Source organism: Hevea brasiliensis, chromosome 13, assembly GCF_030052815.1.
Source record: "Hevea brasiliensis isolate MT/VB/25A 57/8 chromosome 13, ASM3005281v1, whole genome shotgun sequence".
NCBI lineage: Eukaryota > Viridiplantae > Streptophyta > Magnoliopsida > Malpighiales > Euphorbiaceae > Hevea > Hevea brasiliensis.
In genome coordinates, this window is record NC_079505.1 from 43,113,251 (window position 1) to 43,133,244 (window position 19,994).

At 33.5% G+C, this 19,994-nt stretch overlaps 1 protein-coding gene across 5 annotated transcripts in view; it reads right to left on the reverse strand.

Annotated features, from left to right (window-relative positions):
* Positions 1 to 1,438: 1,438 nt before the first annotated feature.
* Positions 1,439 to 19,994, reverse strand: part of LOC110669052 (ABC transporter D family member 1) — a 36,119-nt gene continuing 17,563 nt past the window's right edge. For 4 of the 5 annotated variants that reach the window (XM_058131996.1, XM_058131995.1, XM_058131993.1 and 1 more), the window contains 14 exons: positions 12,185 to 12,284; positions 11,994 to 12,102; positions 10,597 to 10,687; positions 10,204 to 10,328; positions 9,045 to 9,194; positions 8,814 to 8,886; positions 6,393 to 6,573; positions 6,156 to 6,314; positions 4,399 to 4,560; positions 4,051 to 4,287; positions 2,559 to 2,722; positions 2,404 to 2,456; positions 2,239 to 2,317; positions 1,439 to 1,963 (listed from right to left, as the gene is read on the reverse strand). In XM_058131996.1, the coding sequence (XP_057987979.1) occupies positions 1,877 to 1,963; positions 2,239 to 2,317; positions 2,404 to 2,456; positions 2,559 to 2,722; positions 4,051 to 4,287; positions 4,399 to 4,560; positions 6,156 to 6,314; positions 6,393 to 6,573; positions 8,814 to 8,886; positions 9,045 to 9,194; positions 10,204 to 10,328; positions 10,597 to 10,687; positions 11,994 to 12,102; positions 12,185 to 12,284 (1,770 nt within the window). In that variant the 3' untranslated portion in view covers positions 1,439 to 1,876. The remainder of the gene's footprint in view (positions 1,964 to 2,238; positions 2,318 to 2,403; positions 2,457 to 2,558; positions 2,723 to 4,050; positions 4,288 to 4,398; positions 4,561 to 6,155; positions 6,315 to 6,392; positions 6,574 to 8,813; positions 8,887 to 9,044; positions 9,195 to 10,203; positions 10,329 to 10,596; positions 10,688 to 11,993; positions 12,103 to 12,184; positions 12,285 to 19,994) is intronic. The other variant, XM_058131997.1, reaches the window with a different exon arrangement.

Below are 19,994 nucleotides of genomic sequence, written 5' to 3' on the forward strand. Positions count from 1 at the left end.
GAACACCTATTCAAATAAAATCTAAAATATTTAAAAATTTCATCATAAAATGATATAAGAAAAGCACTAGAGAAATTTGGCCCAAATTTATAGGTAGATGTAGAGGATTAATCATGTTTAAAGTATAAATTACAATTAAGAAGTTACTCACCCTTTTAAAATTCACTAATATTTAAGTAAATGGAGCAAAGCAATAAATTATAGTAGTCCCCGCATTTTAATAAAACTAACTACTTAGGCTCCATGTTTTTTTTTTATTTCTTCTATTTAGTGAAACTAATTAGTTAGTCTTGATATTTTAAAAAATAAATTAACTAGTCCCTATATTTAATTTCATAATTATTTTTTATACCTAAACCACTCTAATCTTCTCTTCCTCATTTCTCTTTTATTATCTTTTATTTTTCAGTTTCCATGTTTCTTCTCCTCTATAGCCACACCCTTCTCTCCCTTATTCTCTATTTATGTTTCATCTATGATGGTACAAGTTGTCTTCGTTAAAAGGTTAAACAATTCCCCTAAATCTCTAAGTAATTAAGAAAAATTATTTTTCAGTACAGAAAACACAAAAATATTGTCTAATGAATTAAATGAAAATACTTGAATAATTTTCTTTAAAACTATCAAGTCTAATCTTTGATTAATTCCAGTTAATTCAGTTAAGCATCTTATGACAAAAATGAATTGCTATATTTTTTAAGCATCTATTTTTATTGACAAGTTTTACTTTCTATAAATTGTTATTTTATATAGGACTATCCACATAAAATTATATTGCATTGATAAGAGTATAATTTCTCCTCTTTTTCATATTAATATCAGCCCATATCCACATATTGAGCTAGAAATGGCGGCAAAAAAAATCTTAATGAAATTCAATTAACAATTTCAATATTTCGAGTGTCTTAGCGTTGAAGAGTCGGCCCTTCGAAATCCCAGAATGCGTACATAAAACATATAACCTTAACATGTTATAATAAAAATATTATGATTTTGTTCAAGAAACTCAAAACTGAATTACATACTATCATTGTATTGAATACCTATAAAATATTAAATATTCAAAAATATTCAACTCATTGTAAACCTATATTGAGCTGAAGGTAATTGTTAGTCCTTTCTAGTCAGTATATGGTAACTTCTACTCACCAAAGCATTTACATTACATCCCAGTAACTTCGCTCCTCTAATTTGATTTCAAATTTTTAGAAAGAATATATATATATATATATATATATATATATATATATATATATATATATATATATATATATATATATATATATATAAAGAGTTTGCTCTTGCCATACAATAAATCTGTTACACCTTAATTTCAAATGTAAGGAAAAAAATTCATGAGAAAAAAAAAATCATATTTTGACTCGGTCATAATTTTTATGGCTATCAAGAAAAATGAACCTAAAGGGAAAACAAGACAGTAAAATAGGTATCCTTGTCCTGCAATTTTATTGATATAAGTCCAATTCAAATAATCAAGCATTCAATTCTTACAATACAATGGGCATAATTTCCCAAAAGAAAGAAGAAAATATAATAAAACTGTACAGAATCACTATGCTAAATGACATCCCTGTATGATTATCCTTAATTTTAATGATTCTGGAGATACTGCTTATGCGATCGGCTTTTCTTTTCATTCGATGCTCTGATGATTTATATGAAAAACGATGAGATCATATTTCACGGAGTACTCAAAACATGGTTGCCAGGTTCCCTCGGCCATACTCATGCATTAAGCAAAACAACTTACTGAAATCTGTATAAATATATTCTATTCTGAATGGTAATCTGCATATGAGATCTAATGCCATTAATCACACAGCTTAAATCAAGAAATGCTGATATTACCGTCAAGTTATTGCCTTATTGTACGAAGCTCCCAGTTACCCTCACCGTCAATAAGCCGTAATTCCACAGAATGGAATGGTATTAGAGCAGGACGCTGAAAAGAAAAAGGAACAGTTGAGGGAAGAGCATTAAATTCTAGTAAAAATACAAAAGCTAAAACACCTAGTTGGAGGATGACCATGTCACATTTCTGTAAATTAATATATTTATCGTAAGTATTGCAATGAAAATTGTTTGTGCTTTTCAAAATAAAATCAAAACAAACAAGATGTTCTAAACATGACCAGGATGCAACTGCTAGAGAACTTGATCTCATCAGATCACATACACCATGGTTTCATTTTCCATTAAAATAAACATGCCACTTGCCTGTGAGGATGTAACAACTGTGATGTTCATATCCTTGGCAAGCCTATAAAGTTGTTCCTCAACATCGACACTTGTGGCACTAAGAAAAAAGAAATACACGTGATTAACATACCATTATTTATGTAGTTGATAAAATTTCAGGTGGGGTTAAGAAAAATAACATACTTGGTGCATTCGTCAAGAATGCCAAATTTGGGCTTGTGAAAGAATAGGCGTGCCTTGTAAAACAAAAGCATCAAGTCAAAAAGTTTAGGAATCCAATTGTGCAATCCTGTCCCTTCCATTTAAATATGAAGATAGCACAGATTAGCTTTACTCACCATGCCTAATCTCTGTTGTTCTCCAAGAGAGAGAATATCTTCCCAATTCAAATTAGCATCCCAACCACCTTCCTCCCTTTCCAGAAGATAATTTAATCGAACATTCTCCAGAATAGCTTTTAAGCGTGCATCGAGAATCTTTGTGGTGTCACCAGATATTTTATCTGAAATTTAGCACAATAAGAATACAAGAGGGGCAACAGAACGGAGAAATTACATCTCAGAAAATCATAACACCACTATGAGCACTGAGCATCCAAATTACAAAATCACTCTACAAACTTTACTTGAACAATAAAAAAGAGACGATTCAGTACTTCTTAACCAAAAAAAAAAAAAAGGCTCCTAAATAGCTGTATGCAATGAAAGGAGCTGGCATCTTTAGATGAAGATGTTTGAACATTGAAAACTAATCAAAACTTAAATCTGGCATTTAGCCAATGTTTAGCATCTCCCTGAATGACCACAGTTGAAAGTAAGAGAGAAAGAGGGAGGGCAAGAGCAAGAATTCCAAGGTTCCCTGAAAAAATGGAGCAGAGGAGCAGCAACCATTTGTTTTCCCCAACAAATTCAGTTTCACAACATTTTAAAATGTATCAAAAGATATTTGTTCTCACTGCATTTTTCTCTCTATTTTCGCTCTCAAGTTTCTTCCTCTCATGAGATACCTCCCATCCCCCTTCTTTCTTTAGTTTTTTAATGCTTTTCACTTTAGATTAATCGTTTCTTGGTTGGATTTGGAGAGTTTTTCTGTAGAGGTTTGCCTTTTTTGTGTCCAAATCTGAGCTTTTCTTCAATTTTGGTCTTTCCCTACCTGAGGTCTGTTTGCTGGTTTCTTGGATTAGATCTTCAGAATGAGCCAAAGTAGAAAACTTTCAAGACTTCTCCAACCTTTTGTGTGTGAAGAATCTAGATTTGGAACCCAAAGCATGGAGAAGCCCATGTTTCTCTTCAAAATGAGAGATTCAAGTCCAGCTCACTTCCTGCCTGATGTGGATGAAGAGATTTGGTGCGCATCCCTCCCACAATTAGAAGCTGAAATTCCATTCCCATAATTCCATTGTACTGTAACACTTCATGGATTGTACCCTCAGGCCTCATATGGGTTGTGTTTTGAGTTACGGTATTGTAATGCTAGATTCTCTCTCTCCCTTGTTAATGAAATCACTCAACTCATGTTCAACAAAAAAAATATACATATATAATAATTGCACCAAAGATGAAAAAAGAACTACTTTTATCATTAACATACTTTTACCAAAATTTTCAACATCCATATATTTGTTTGTCCTTAATAAATAAACATATATACTTTACGTTCGACATTCATACGTATATATGTAATAGTGAAACCTCATTTGTTGATTAACCAAAATGTTAGGAGTGTAAAACGTATGCATGCCTTACCAAATGCATCAATTTAGACTTTCAACCATGTATACAGGAGACATTTGAAAACATCAAGGATTTACAACGTATTCAAGTACTTTACCTTCGCCATGCAACTTTAATGTCATGAGTGCTGCTTCATCGTGAGAGAGAGGATATACAATTTGATCTCTCAAGGTTCCTAAGCATGTGTATGGTCGTTGAGGAACATAGAAGATGCCACAACCAGATTCACTATCTTCATTATTAAGTTGAGATGCTTTGGCAAGTCTGCCACTCACAATAGGCCAAAGACCTCTAAGGACTCTGAAAATAGAACTTTTCCCACTTCCATTTGGACCTTAATCATTTGATATGATGTCAGCTTTAAGTTTGTACAATGATAAAAATAATGCAAGTGCATCAGATGTAAATTTGCATAAAAAGGTAGATAAAGAAATTAATTCACTACCTGTGACAAGCAAGCTTTTTCCTCGTACTATGTCACATGTCAACCGCCTTGCCAACAATTTCTGCGCAGGTGTAATGATATCAACCTCCACAAAGGAAATGGCATCTTTCGCATTACTATCACTCTCCATAGATGTAGATAGTTTATCAACCAACCAATCCCCTGATAGGATAAAATCAAATAAAAACGAAGGTAATGAATTATTTTGAGCATCCATAGATAATAACTGATGCGATAATATGCAAGTGGATAAAGATAAAGCTGGTTATACCACATTGGAATTATAATTGCTCAATATTTTACAGAAGGAATAACTCTACTTCAATGTATACATACAAGTTTATATATGAAATTGATCTACTCCATCGAAACCAGTTTCATGCCTCTCAGTGGCATTGCATTGCTGAGGCAAGTTGTCTCGGATATTTAGATTCTTTAACTCCTGACTCTTGAAGATGAGTAATTTTTCTTCTAAATTTTTCATCTATATTTTCCAATTCATTTCTAAGACAAAAAATAAGAAAAACACTGGTATCTAATGAAAATAGGAAAAGGAATAGCTAGTAGTAAATTACTGGAAAAAAGAGAACAGCATTACTAGGAAGTTGATTTAGGAGTTGAGGACACTGGCATCGAATGAAAATAGGAAAAGGAATAACAATTAGTAAACTACTGGAAGAAAGAGAACAGCATTACTAGGGAGTTGATATAGGAGTTGAGGTTGTCACTTGTCCTAGCTTGTCTATATGGCCTTTGATTCTGTTGTATTAGTTCTAGTTATTCTATGCTCCGTTTCATTGCACCTAGTGGCTAGTCCATCCCTTTTTTTAGCCCTATTTTGCCTTGTTAAAATACTGAACTCTACTCAGCTTCAATCCTAGGCTTGTTCGGGTTAGCTATATGGATCATTTCCTTCATTATGCTCAGAGATTAATGGTCCTTCTACACATGGTTGCTTCATTCAGTGATACCAAAAAATTTCTTGATAAATATGCAGCCATGCATCTCATGGACAAAGGCCTTCAAAATTCCAAACCAATATCCATCCTTTTCATCTCACTGAGAAGTCCAGATAAAAGGATGATTATTATTGGATTTTTTTTTAAGCACTAGAGTGCACAAAGCAAGCTTAGCAAAAATGTAAAAGACCAGAGTTGCATAAAAGCATTTTTAGTAGTCAGACCTTTCCAAAGAAATATGAAGGCAAAACCTTCTCAAGTGCACAAAACCAAGCAATTACCAGATTTTGTCTTCAGAACATATCAGCTCCTTTATCAGAATATTGAATGCATACTTATACAAACAAAACAACCTACTCCTACATAACGACAATTTTAACTTGGATACATGTAGGATAGTTAACTAATGTTAGTTACAATTGTATGTCATCTTGACATATACCAAATCAAAGTGTTTTATCTGATCCTACTCGATAAATATCTCCACACCTTTACTTTTAACTTGTATTAGGGCTAGATAATTTCTGTAAATTGTTCTGTTTTGGCAATACACAGCCATTTAGTTTCATTTGATCCTGCACTTATGTTTTCCTTGTCAGTATTTCTCAAATTCAAGTCTTTTTTACTGCAATTTGTCAATGATATGCAGAGCTGTTAATTCTTCCTGCTTCTGGAATGACATTAAAAGAAAGTCCCAATCTCCTTTTTTTTCCCCCCTCTAAGGCCCACGAAATTGGATTAATAAGGAACCTTTTTTTTTTAATATAAAGAATACAATCAATAGAATGAAGAATTTACCAGACTGAGCAGTATCTAGAAGCTCTTCCAGCTCAAAAATTCTATTTATACTGCCAGAGAGCTCAAGGAACTTCTTATGCAGTTCAAGAATGTCTCCAAATGCTAAAAAGCTCTGAGAGACTACAGAGGCTAAGAACCGCAATGCATGTGCCAGCTCACCTGAAAAATATGTAACAAATATGTGGGAGAGTGATAAAAAGAAAGTAGCAATTCAAGTTAATTACAATCTAATCTCACCTTGAGTTGAAACCTGAGCTCGGTCTCCCTTGTGTTCCATTGCATACAACAAGCTCAAACCCCAAGTTACATTATGTGGGAGTTGCTTTGTGACAAAATCATCTAGGATACCATATAGCCATTTCTTCTTTAGAAGTAACAAAGAATGGTCCAGCAGTTCACTGAATCTTGACTCAATCATCTGCTCAACACAACTTATAAATTAAGGATGATAAAATATATTCTTAAAAAAGGGCATAATATTAGAGTTGAGAAAGGGAGTCAAAATATTTCCTAAAGCATATTGCAAAACAAAAGGTTGACACAAACTGGAATGTGATTGATAGTAAAGCTGCTACAAAAAATTTCTCTAACCAAAAATCAACTTTAATACATGTCATAATGCCAAAAATCACTGGCATCATAGCAACATCACAAGCATGTCAACTGAAATCTACCTCGTTAAATAGTTCTCCAGTTTAAATATCTGCAGGTCACTATTTTCAAGCTGCTTAATAGGTTTTAGAAATTGTTGAGAATTATGGACCTAAGAGTGTGAATATCAAACAGGTAAGCTATATGCTAAACTATGCTTGAAACTAGGATCCCCATCACCAAAATGGCTAAGCCATTTTGGTTTGGTTTGCTAATACTTGTATGCCTTTCAATTTTCATGTACACTGCTAATGTGGAACTTGTTCTGACAAGTGATATTCCAATACTCTCCCCTCAAGTGTAGCTAGATTCAGTTCAAGGCTCACAGGCCTAGTTGTCACTTACCATTGCATGTGCTGGCCCATCTAACTTGGGTCTAGTTTCTCTTGGCTCTGCACTCAAGTTCTAACTCATTGGGTTAGCTCATAGATCCACCTGTGTTTTGCTCATTGGGACTTAGCTCATAGGTCTGGCTCACTGGGGCTTAGCCCACCAGGTTTTTAGGTCCTAAATCTACTTATTGCAAAATAGGAAGTTTAGAATTTTATTTAGGAATTTTAATTATTATAGAATTAAGAAATTTAAAGAGTTTTTATTGTTTAGAAATTTTATTATTATTAGGTCTATTATTTTCTAATTTATCTTATTTGGTATTCCTAATTAGAATTGAATTAGGATTTCTATTCCTAATTTGATTAGGGTTGTAAGCTCTATAAATAGAGCTATTTTTCTATTATTCAGTAGCTTTGGATTATGATTATTATTAAGATTAAATAAAATTATTGAGAATTAGTTCTCTTTTTCAAGGATTGGTCCTTATTTTGTTCTTTGTTCTTAGCTGTTCTACATCACTACTGCCTTTAGGCCTCACTACTCCAATACCAATAAAGTGGACCAGATCTAACTCAACCCCAAAAGCCCAAATCTTTTTATTTAACACTCTTGTCTTATACCTGGTCAATGTAACACAATACAACCCCTTGTGCCCAGGCATGAACATCTTGCAAGAAGTTTGCATGACTGGTGACCAAATATAGAGATAATGATCGACCCTGATACCATGTTGAAAATTATGGACTTAGGAGCATGAATATCAAACTTGCAAGTTACACACTAAGCTAGACTCCCCATCACCAAGTTTGTTTGCTTATACTTATATGCCTCTCAATTTTCATGTATGCTGATGGGGAACATGGTAAGAAACGATGATTTTCGTCTACTAAAATTTCAACTGGTTGAAACAACATATAGGCAAAAGGTAAATACTTATAAATAATAATTTGAATTATACTAAAAGTTACTCCCATATGAGTATTGATCTGGAATAAAAGCCGATATTATTGTAACATATTCCATACATTTTTAAAAATTCCCATGTGTAAAATCCTGTATTCAAAGCTATAATGAGTGATTATGTCTAATGATCAATGCCCAAAACATTAAGCAACGTTACACTCCAACATATATATATATATATATGTACATATATATATATATGTACATATATATATATATATAAAATAAGTCTGCGCTTGTTTGGAGAGATCATAAATGATTAAAGTATGCCATTCACAATACATAAAATATTCAGCCAGAGTTGCTCCTGTATAAGGAGCGAGGTATATATATATATATATATATATATAAAGTTGAGCTTAGTTCATATTACACCACAGTTTGCCATGTGTCATGTCTTTTTTCTTGACAAGTGGCTTCTTAATTAATTAGTATTTTTCCATGTAAGACTAATTTTCCATACAGTTGACATTACAAGATGGGTCACTATTTAAGATATAATTATTACATGCCTTAATATATTCATAATAAAACTCTATTTCTACAAAAGTTATTTATTTAAGAAAACACACTATTACATGCACCAATGTATAAATAATATTTTCATATTATATATAAAATTATATCATAATAATAAATCCAAGAATTGCACAGGCATATGACCAGTTCTAGTGTAAAATTAAGTAAAATGATAAAACACAAGTAGCTTACAGCTTTTTCTCTTGCACCACCTCCAAAGAAGGCAACAGACTCGGCATGTGTACATAGTCTTTCGTGCATGAACCTAATATATGCATGACAGAGTGAGAACAATTTTTACAGAAAAAGGCAGCACCAAAGGTTGTTACAATCGTCATATATATATTCAAACTTAAATCTTTCTCCAACATGTAAAATATATAACAACACTAAATATACAAGGCATATATGAGATTAAATTACCTAAAAGTTCCTTCAAGTTGTTGCTCTCGACTTGCAAGATCACCAAAGTCAGGAGTTACAGTTCTCAAAAAACCCAGACCAAGCAGCATATAAGTATACAATATGGCAACTCCCCTCTGACCTGTTAACAGCTTCATTCTCCAGGTAAACCTTACAAATTGAGCAGTGGAATCATTATTGGCACATAGAAATAGGGAGAGTACTTATCAGAATGTTAAGAACTTGCTTGGTTCAATTCCAAAACACAATTTTGTGAAATTCAATTGAATTTCATGATTTGTTTGTTTGATTTGAAAAGAAAAAAAAAAATTAAATTCAAAAAATTGGTTATAAATAAAGCCAATTCCTATCAAACTTGAAGGAATTTGAAATGAATTCCACAGAACTTACATAAAATTTTTTGCACTAAAATGCTCTTATTTTTATTTCCTCTCAATTATTCATCTTTTTATACACTCTCCATGTTGAAATTATTCACTTTAAAACTTTGATCACTAATGTTATCAATAGAATTTACTACACCCAATAAGCACCATTAATTAATTAAAAAATTAAAAAAGGTACGAATCTTCAAAGAAAAATAGCCCCAAGTACCATTAATATCATCCTTAAATTCTTCCTTAAAGCAATTTGTCACCTTACACAATTCTTCCTAAAAAAGTCTCCTTTTTACATTTATTACTATATAAAATATTTTACATTTGTCCTACTTTTTAATATTTAAGTTTATCATGCACTTAGCAATGACACTATTTATGTTATACAAATCTCTTATGTTATTTTATTTTATATTTATTACTATATTATTAATTGGTTTATATGTTTGTTAATTGTTATAAATTTATTAGGTAAAAGATTTTTTTTGAATCCTGCAGAAAGAAAATTATATTTTTTTTAATTTTACTCTTGAGGATAGTTTAGGAAATAAAGACAAATGAATTTCAATTCTGGAATTATATCAAACATTAATTATATGGAATTCAATTAAATTCTGCATTTTAAGTTGTATCGTACCAAATAGTGGAATTCATTTCAAATGAATTTCAAAATTTGTGGTAGAATTGAACAAAGCACTTAAGTAAATCAGTTTTCTACATTCTACAAATAAGAAATTAGTATTATACCATAATAATTAAATAAAGTTGAGCCAAGTACTCACCACAAGATGTCTACTAATGGCTTTACCATTCCAGTTACCAGTCCGGACAAGTCTCTGGTCAGCTTTTCAAGATCATCAGTTATTCTTTGATCTGCATCAATATTTTTGCTTGACATATGAAAGACCTGCAAGAACAAATATTGGACATGAAGTTATGGCTTTTGATGGCTGACACAAGAATTATGTGAAATACTATCTACAAATATATAAATATACAGCTTCAACTAATTAAAAACCTTTTTGCACAATAAAAAAGCACAAAACTTTAAAAAATGCATACCCAAGAAGTTTTCCATTTAATTAGTAAATGCCAGCTACTAACAGAAACTGTTAATGCATTTCAACAGTGAATCAAACTACAAAATAGATGTTAAATACTCCAAACCTAATTACCTTGTAAAATGCATTGTTTCTCAAATAGTTACTTAGTAGATGCTGAGTCAAATGAATCCTCCATCCAAGGGCCAACCTGGCTGTCAAGTGCCTGTGAAGGAAGGAAGAATTTACAAAGCAAGACCAGTGTAGATTACATGTCCTTTTTCAAGATGAGTGATGAGAAGAAAGTTTATTTGCAAAAGAATCATGCGCCAAATTTAGGGCTAAAAAGTTTGTCATAAAGGAATAAATGGGGCAAATGGCTTTGAACCCACCAACTCATTTCTTAAGGAGGTCATACTCAATCCAGAAGGTGATAATTAAGCTTAATTTCCCATAAGAAAACCAACCCCACTCCCTAAGCCATGAATAGAAAGGAAAACGAGAAAAATAGGGTCATTGCTCAGCTAGTTACACCTAGAATCACGTCAGACTATTAAGAAGTGGCACTGGTCACTATAATAAAGTAATCTTGAAGGCCGTTAGTTACCAAACCCATAACAAACTATTTGTTGAATTAAATGGTGTCCTTTCAAGCATATCGAACAGAGAGCATTTCAAAAGACTTGAGACCTGTTCACTTGTAGAAAATAGAGGTAGTTCTCTAGAAATTTTTTCAAAGAAAACTGGTTTTTTAGTTTTCCAAAATTAAAATAAGATTTAGAAAACAGCAACAAAAATCTTGTTTTCTAAATGAAAAACAATGACTTTTCTATACCAAAATTATACTATAAATTTTCCATAACTAACGACAATATGTATTTACAATGATAAAAAAAGCTTAATCATATCATCAAAAATAAATTAATAACACATTAAAAAAAAATTTAGAAGATAAGTTTCTAAACATATATTATAATGACTTTCTTTAATTATAAAAGATATGAATAATTTTTTTTATTTTTGAATTAAAAAAATTATCTTCTATTATTGACAAATGTATGCATTTTTCATGTTTTCACATGTTTTCTGTGGAAAATGAAAACTGGAGTCTTCATAGAAAATGAAATGTTGAAATTTAGAAGGATAGAAAACATAGAAGAAAAGTAGCAAGAGAACTACGGCAAGCCTACATCCACAGACACATTTTATTCACTTGTGTTGCATGTCTTACATAATATGGACTGCTGTCAATATAATCACTGCTAAGATTTTGCTAATCAATCTCATGATTTTCTCATATTCATGGGATTCTTCAATGAGACATATCCCATGGACTAAGGAAAAATCTCATCAATTCCAACGTGAAAAATGAAAAATAGAAATATTTTTCACAAGTAAACAGCCTCTTCACAACTGCATTAATCACATGTCCAGTTGTAAATAATACACAGAATCACCACTTATGGGAGTAATGATTTTAAAAGTGACTATGGTTAGAGCTTCAATACAAACCAATTTGACACCAGAATTACCTCAATGAAGGTGCAATGAAAGAAGATGCAGCACTTTGAAGAATACTAACACCAATTAATCGAATAAACGATGTTTTATCCTGCTCCAAGACAAACTTTACAGTGGTGCCTGTGAAAATTAATACACTCGATAAGAAGAAAACTATTCCTTGGATTATTGAAGGCATACAGTCAAGTATGGATACTAGTACCATTCAATGAGGCAATCCGATCGGAGACCCATGTTCTTGAGACAACAAGAACAGCAACTGCAAGTAATTGTGCCCCTTGTTTATCAAGTAAAGTTGGTACCTGAAATGAAAGCATTGAAAAAGAAAGTATATAAATAGAAAGCATAAAACAGCCAGCCAAGAGTTGACAAATTTCGGAGACAGATGCATTGTATAAGCCATAGTGTGCCATTCAGTAGGTTGTGGGAAAATACCAAAGCAACCAAGCATAAGACCACAAATATTGAAGGAATGTGATGGTAAACATACGTAAAAAAGACATGAAAAAGCTAATTCTAATGCCCAAGCACTTATTTGGCACTTTGATGACAAAAAACATTGTTGGGAACTTACTTAGAGCTCCATTAGTCTTGTTTTGAGCTCCAATTATTTGGCGCATTGATGACAAGGATCATTGTGGGGAACTAAATTAGAGTTCCACCAGTCTTGTTTTGATGTTCTTGCCTAGGAAATTTGCAGGATTTTTTACTCTCTAGAAGATGATTGTTTTTGTAATTTTACATTCTATGGGAAGTTCTAGATTTCTATAGGAGTCTTTATTTTAGAGTCCTTGTTGATTAAGGATTACATTTTGGGATCACTTTTTAGATTGATTATGGTTAAGTTTTACTTTGGAATCCAAATCCTTAAAAAGAATAAGAATTTACTTTTTGAGTCTATAAATGCCTACATTTGTAATGTTGTTTGATAGTGTTTTTATCAATAAGAATTCCTGCAGTTTTGCTTCATGAGTTTTTGATACAATTCTACACGAGTGTGATGCCTAAGGATGTTTAGGTGTGACGCCCAACTATTCTATTGCTTGCTTGCCTAATTCAGTCCTACAACATCCCTAAAACCAAGCTTCCTGTAATAATTTTACTTCCCAAGCCTACACCCTTCTAAACCTGAACTTTCCAATTCCTGCCCACTTTAGACTCTAACAAGACCTCGAATTTCACCCATAAAGCAGTTACAGGAAATTTTCAAGCCAACAAACTCCCCAGATTTTGTATAGCAGGCTGGCAAAACAATAAATACAGCAATCACGATATGTTGGCACGTCTTGTGTATAAGATGAGTCCAAAGTGATAATACCAACAGAACGTGTAAATTCACTAATACAGCATTACAAATTTATCAAAACCCATTAATTAGCCACACAATCTAGAGCTGACAAAATCTTATCAGTCATGTAACATTTTTAGCTAAAGACCTAAGAATGGATAATGAATGCAAAAGTGCTTGAAAGAATTAGCAAAAGGAAGACTCATATTTCTGAGCGTACCCTAATTCCTTCTAGAAACAAGGACAATATACTGAGATTTGTGCCAAGTATCCTAACACTTCAATCTTCTGTATGGTCTCAATATCAATTTCCACATTCCTAGAAGACTTGACTACATCAATGGATGACACAAATTAACTTCATGATCTGAGTTGAATTTCTACAACACTGTGTAGCCATTCTTCTAAATGCAATTTGCAAATTGAAGGAGAAGCCTAATAATAATTTGCTCCTGAGCTTTCCAACAAAAGACCATTGATACTTTTATTTCAACCCACTATACATCATCCTTTCATTCCATGTTAGTGTGCATATCCAACACATGTACACTAGTCATGAAAATAAAACAATAGCTGTATAATACAGCACACTTTCCTTCCATCTTCTCCCCCCCAACCCCCCCCCCCCCCCCAAAAAAAAAAAAAAAAACCACCTCTCTCTCTCTCTCTCTCTCTGCTTCAAACTAGGAAGCCTAAAACAGTGTTATCAAAAGCGAGGAAAGCGCCCAGGCCAGGCGAGGCGCCCCTCTGTCTCCTTGACTGGAACGCCTGACTGGGCTTTGGAGAGGCAACGCCTCAGGCCAGTGAGGCGAGAGGCGACACCTCATCAAAGCAACGGTAAGTTTTTTTTTTTTTTTAACTGAAAAAACCAGTAAAGCCACCTGATGCCAACAAAAGAGCTGCACCGCACCACTTCCTCACTAAGACAGCAGAGCCCCACCTCTCTTCCTCGACCTCACGATGACAGGGACAGATCGCAGGGTCCTCTTCCTCGCAACAAAGATAGGTACCCTCTCTCTCTCTCTCTCTCTCTCTCTCTCTCTCTCTCTCTCTTATCTTCTTCTTCTTCTTCTTTCTGATCTCCGATCTCTCTCTCTCGTCTTTTTCTTCTTTGATTTCTTCTTATCTCCTTTCCTATTGCGTAAAACACTGTTTTTTTTTTTCCCCTCTCCTCTTCTTCTTCTTCTTCTTTCAGCAGTCCCTTTCCTACTGCCTACCTCGCCTCTCCTTCTTCTTTTAGCAGTCCCTTTTTTTTTCCCCCTCTCCTCATTATTAATTAGTTATTATTAATTATTTATTTATTTGTTGTTAATTTAATTATTTTATTTTTTATTCTTGTTAATTAATTATTTAAATTTCATGGGTATTGCTAAATTGATTATTTTACTTTGTATTCTTGTTTAATTAGTTGATTAATTAACATGGGTATTGTTGATTTGTTGGTAATTAGTTTAATTTTTATTTTTTATTCTTGTTAATTTGATTAGTTTTACTTTTTGCCTTGTTAATTAGACATTAGTTGTTAATTAATTATTTATTTTATATAGGTATTATTAATTTATTGTTAATTTAATATTTTTATTTTTTATTATTGTTAATTAATTGTTTAATTTATATGGTTATTGTTAATTTTTTGTTAATTAGTTTACCTTTTACTTGTTATTCTTGTTAATTAGTTTTAGTTTGATTAATTTTGCTTTTCTCTTGTTAATTAGATATTAGTTGTTTATTTTATATGGGTATTATTAATTTATTGTTAATTTGATTATTTTCTTTTTATTCTTGATAAGTAATTAACTCCGTCTAAATAGTTTGCGCTTAGCCGGTCCCAAGCCCGGATAAAGGAGGAGGGTTGCGGTAGGTGACAACCAGCGTAAAAATTTCGTCACACCCTATGATATGGATTCAAATAATATAAACGTTGGGGCGTCCTCTACTAACGACGCGCTACATCGGAGCCCGGGTGTAGCAAGAAATATGCAAGGGTGTAGGGCATTCACCGAAAGCGACGTACCATCCCAGCGCCCGGGTGTGGTGTTAAGTGAGCAATGGTTCCCACATCATGGACGGGTGTAGGTAAAGAAGTTAGTCCATAGGACAGATAGTAGAATAAATAGTGGAACAGAACATAAGATAGACATAGAAAACAATAGAAGATATCATAGAAGGAGACCAATTAGGAGGGAGCAGGATAGGAGGTGGATCAGGGTTGGTACTTGGAATGTTGGATTACTTACAGGAAAATTAATGGAACTTGTGGATACCTTGGAAAGGAGAAGGGTGAATATTGCTTGCATTCAGGAGACTAAATGGGTAGGAGAGAAAAGTAAGGAAGTGGGTAATTCAGGATACAAAATGTGGTTTACAGGAAAGGAGAGAAACAAGAACGGAGTGGGCATAATCATAGACAGGACATTGAAAGACACAGTAATAGCTGTGAAAAGAGTAGGAGATAGAATTATACTAGTAAAGCTAGTACTAGAAGGAGAAACAATAAATATAGTTAGTGCTTATGCCCCACAAATAGGACTAGACAGTGAGAGTAAACAAAGGTTTTGGGAAGATATGGATGATTTAATGCAAAGCATACCGAATGAAGAGAATGTTTTCATTGGTGGAGATTTGAATGGGCATGTAGGAAGTGATAGACAAGGTTATGAGAATGTTCACGGAGGTTTTGGTTTTGGCAGTCGAAATGAGGAGGGAAAAAGCATCTTGGATTTTGCTATGGCATACGACCTAATAATAGCAAATACCTACTTTATAAAAAGAGAGTCACATTTAGTGACTTTCAAAAGTGGGCAACATAGAAGCCAAATCGACTTCCTCTTAACTAGGAAAACAAATAGAGCTCTATGCAAGGATTGCAAGGTCATTCCAGGAGAAGCTTTAACAAGTCAATATCGGTTGATGGTCTTGGATGTCAAGTTTAGGAACAATTCAAGTAAGGTCAGAAGAAATAGTGTAGCTCGAACAAAGTGGTGGGAGTTCAAAGGAGTAAAAGCAAGTTAAGTTCAAAAATGAGCTTCTCGAGTCCGAAATATGGAAGCTGGATATGGAGGCCAATGATATGTGGATACAGATGGCATCAAAGATTAGAGAAGTAGCTAGAAAAGTACTTGGAGAGTCTACAGGACATGGACCACCCTCAAAAGAGAGATGGTGGTGGAACGAGGAAGTACAAAAGGCAGTGAAGAGAAAAAGGGAATGGTATAAGAAATTACCTAAATGTGATAATAATGAAGCATATGAACAGTACAAGATAGCAAAGAAAGAGGCAAAAAAGGCAGTTAGTCAAGCAAGAGCACAGGCCTTTGAAAAGTTATATGAGAAACTTGGAACTAAAGAAGGGGAGAAAGATATTTATAGATTAGCAAGGAGGAGAGAAAGGAAATGTCAAGATCTCAATCAAGTTAGGTGCATTAAGGATAAAGAAGGAAAAGTGTTGGTGAAAGATGAGGACATTAAAGAAAGATGGAGAAATTATTTTAATGATCTCTTTAATAATAGTCAAAATGATAATAGCGTGAATATAGATTATAGAACAATAGAAAAGAATGTGAATTATACTAAAAGGATTAGATCTTTAGAAGTAAAGGAAGCACTTAAGAGAATGAAAGTGGGTAAAGCCTGTGGACCCGATGAAATACCAATTGAAGTGTGGAAGTATTTGGGAGATATGGGAGTGGCATGGTTAACTAAATTATTTAATAAGATTCTAAACTCAAAAAAAATACCTGATGAATGGAGGAAGAGTATTTTAGTACCTATTTTTAAATATAAGGGAGACATACGGAGTTGCTTAAACTATAGGGGAATTAAACTCATGAGCCATACTATGAAGTTGTGGGAGAGAGTTGTGGAGCATCCACTACGTCATGATACTTCTATCTCTCTCAATCAATTTGGTTTCATGCCCGGTCGTTCAACTATGGAAGCGATCTTTCTCATTAGAAGCTTGATGAAGAAATATAGAGATGTGAAGAAAGATCTACACATGGTTTTTATTGGTTTGGAGAAGGCTTATCATAGTGTTCCAATAGAGGTCTTATGGAATGTGTTAGAATAAAAGAGGGTATCCATTAGGTACATACAAGTATTGAAAGATATGTATGAAGGAGCAACTACTATTGTGCGCACAGTGAGAGGGGACACAAGAAATTTTCCGATCTCAATTGGATTACACTAAGGATCAGCCATAAACCCTTACCTTTTTACATTAGTTTTAGATGAACTGACGAAACATATACAAGATAGTATTCCTTGGAGCATGACGTTTGCGGATGATATTGTTCTGATAGATGAGACACGAGAAGGAGTCAATAGAAAGCTAGAACTTTGGAGAAGTACTCTAGAGTCAAAGGGTTTTAAGTTAAGTAGAACGAAAACAGAATGCATGCATTGCAAGTTCAGTGAAGGCCAAACTAGTGATAGGGAAGGAGTTAGTTTGAATGGAGTGATACTGCCCCAAAGTAATCACTTCAAATATCTAGGCTCAGTCCTTCAAGTAGATGGGGAATGTGAGGAGGATATTAGTCATAGGATTAAAGCCGGATGGTTGAAGTGGAGACGTGCTACGGGAGTTTTATGTGATCGTAAGATTCCCAATAAATTGAAAGGAAAATTTTACCGTACAGCCATACGACCTACTATGTTATATGGTAGTGAGTGTTGAGCACTGAAAGAGTCGTATGCATCTAAGATAAGAGTTGCAGAGATGAGAATGTTAAGGTGGATGAGTGGCTATACTAGACTAGATAAAATCCGTAATGAGAGTATTAGAGAAAAGGTAGGAGTGGTGCCAATTGAAGATAAGTTGAGAGAAGGGAGACTGAGGTTGTTTGGTCATGTGAAGCGTAGACATACGAAGGCTCCAGTTAAACAAGTAGAACACATTAGGTTAGAAGATAGAAAGAAAAAAAGAGGTAGACCTAAATTGACTTGGAGGAGAGTAGTACAACATGACCTAGAAGCATTACACATTTCTGAGGATTTAACCCAAAATCGTTCAGAGAGGAGAAAGCGAATCCATATAGCAGACTCCAAATTTTTGGGATAAAGGCTTAGTTGAGTTGAGTTTGAGTAGAGTATATATATATATATATATATATATATATATATATATATATATATTTTGTTATTTTATCTTGAGCCTTTTGAGTTTTAAGTTTAACTTATTTGTTACTGTAAAATAAATGACAGCTTCATAATAAGAAAAGAAATCGGCTATTTCAAGAACACTTAGACAATTTGGTATATGTGACACACTTTTGGGGATATCGCAACACCGGTTAATTTGGCAAATATTGATGAAAGTAATGAGTGGTTGCTTGGTGAATTAGAAAAAGGCGATGGGGATGATGATGATGATGATTCTCTTGTTTTCATGGATGACGTGTTGACCTGAGTGATGTTGGTAGAGGAGCTAGAGTTTCTGAATCTCGTTTTGAATCGAGATCGGCTACAAGATCAAAACCAGTTGAAACTCCATCATTTCGAAGGCCTCGTTCAATGAGAGGTGCATCATCTTCGCAAGTTGATGATGATGATGAAAAGGAGGAAGAATTTGTTATGGCCGCTGTTGAAAATGAAGATGATTTTGGAAATCTTGATGACGAGTAGTTTTAGTTATAAGTTTTTTATGTACTTCTTGCATTTTGTTTATTATAACTTATTTTTATTTATTAAAGTCTGAACTTCTATAATTTATATTTTCTATTATATGACTTATGACTTATTTCTAATTTTTTATTTATTATGTATAATTTTATAGCACCACTTTTATTATATACATAAGCTGAAAATGCAGATATGAACTATTTCTTTTTCTAACATCTCTTATTATTATTTGTGTTGTTACTTATGCTATATATTTCAATTTTACAGTCTCACACTCTCACTTGTATCTTATACTTAAGCTGGAAATACAGGTATGCACTATTTTCAATTTCTCTTATTTTAGATATAGACATAATGTAAATAATGTTTTTTTTCTTTTTAATATGCTTTTTTACTTATCAACTATTTAAGAGTATGAATTTATATATATATATATATATATATATATATATATATATATATATATAATTTAAGCAATTAGGGTTATGGAGCTTTGCTTCAAAAAGGCCCTTGCCTCGCTTCACCTCTCGCCTAAGGCCATAGAGTACTCTATCGCCTTCGTGTCGCCTTTCGCCTTGATAACACTGGCCTAAAACTAAAAGAACCACCCCCAGCTTTCCACTGTCAACAATCCATAAAGATAAAATAAAATAAAATTGAAATCCCAGAAGACATAACCCACTTTCCCTCTCTTCTAAACTCATACATACCCCCCCCCCCCCCTTCTCTCTCTCTCTCTCTCCCTCTCTCTGTTTTCAACAAAGGTAGAATTTGCAGACGCTATTCAAGAAGTTACCACCCCCAGCTTTCCACTGTCAACAATCCATAAAGATAAAATAAAATAAAATTGAAATCCCAGAAGACATAACCCACTTTCCCTCTCTTCTAAACTCATACCCCCTTCTCTCTCTCTCTCTCTCTCTCTCTCTCTCCCTCTCTCTGTTTTCAACAAAGGTAGAATTTGCAGACGCTATTCAAGAAGTTACTAAGGTAGTGCCTTTCTTGAAGCATAAACAAGTCGAATGTATTGTTGTAACATACTAGAGAAAGAAGTTTAGAAATATGAGGGAAGAGAATGTTTAGCTGGAGTCATTTATGGAATCCG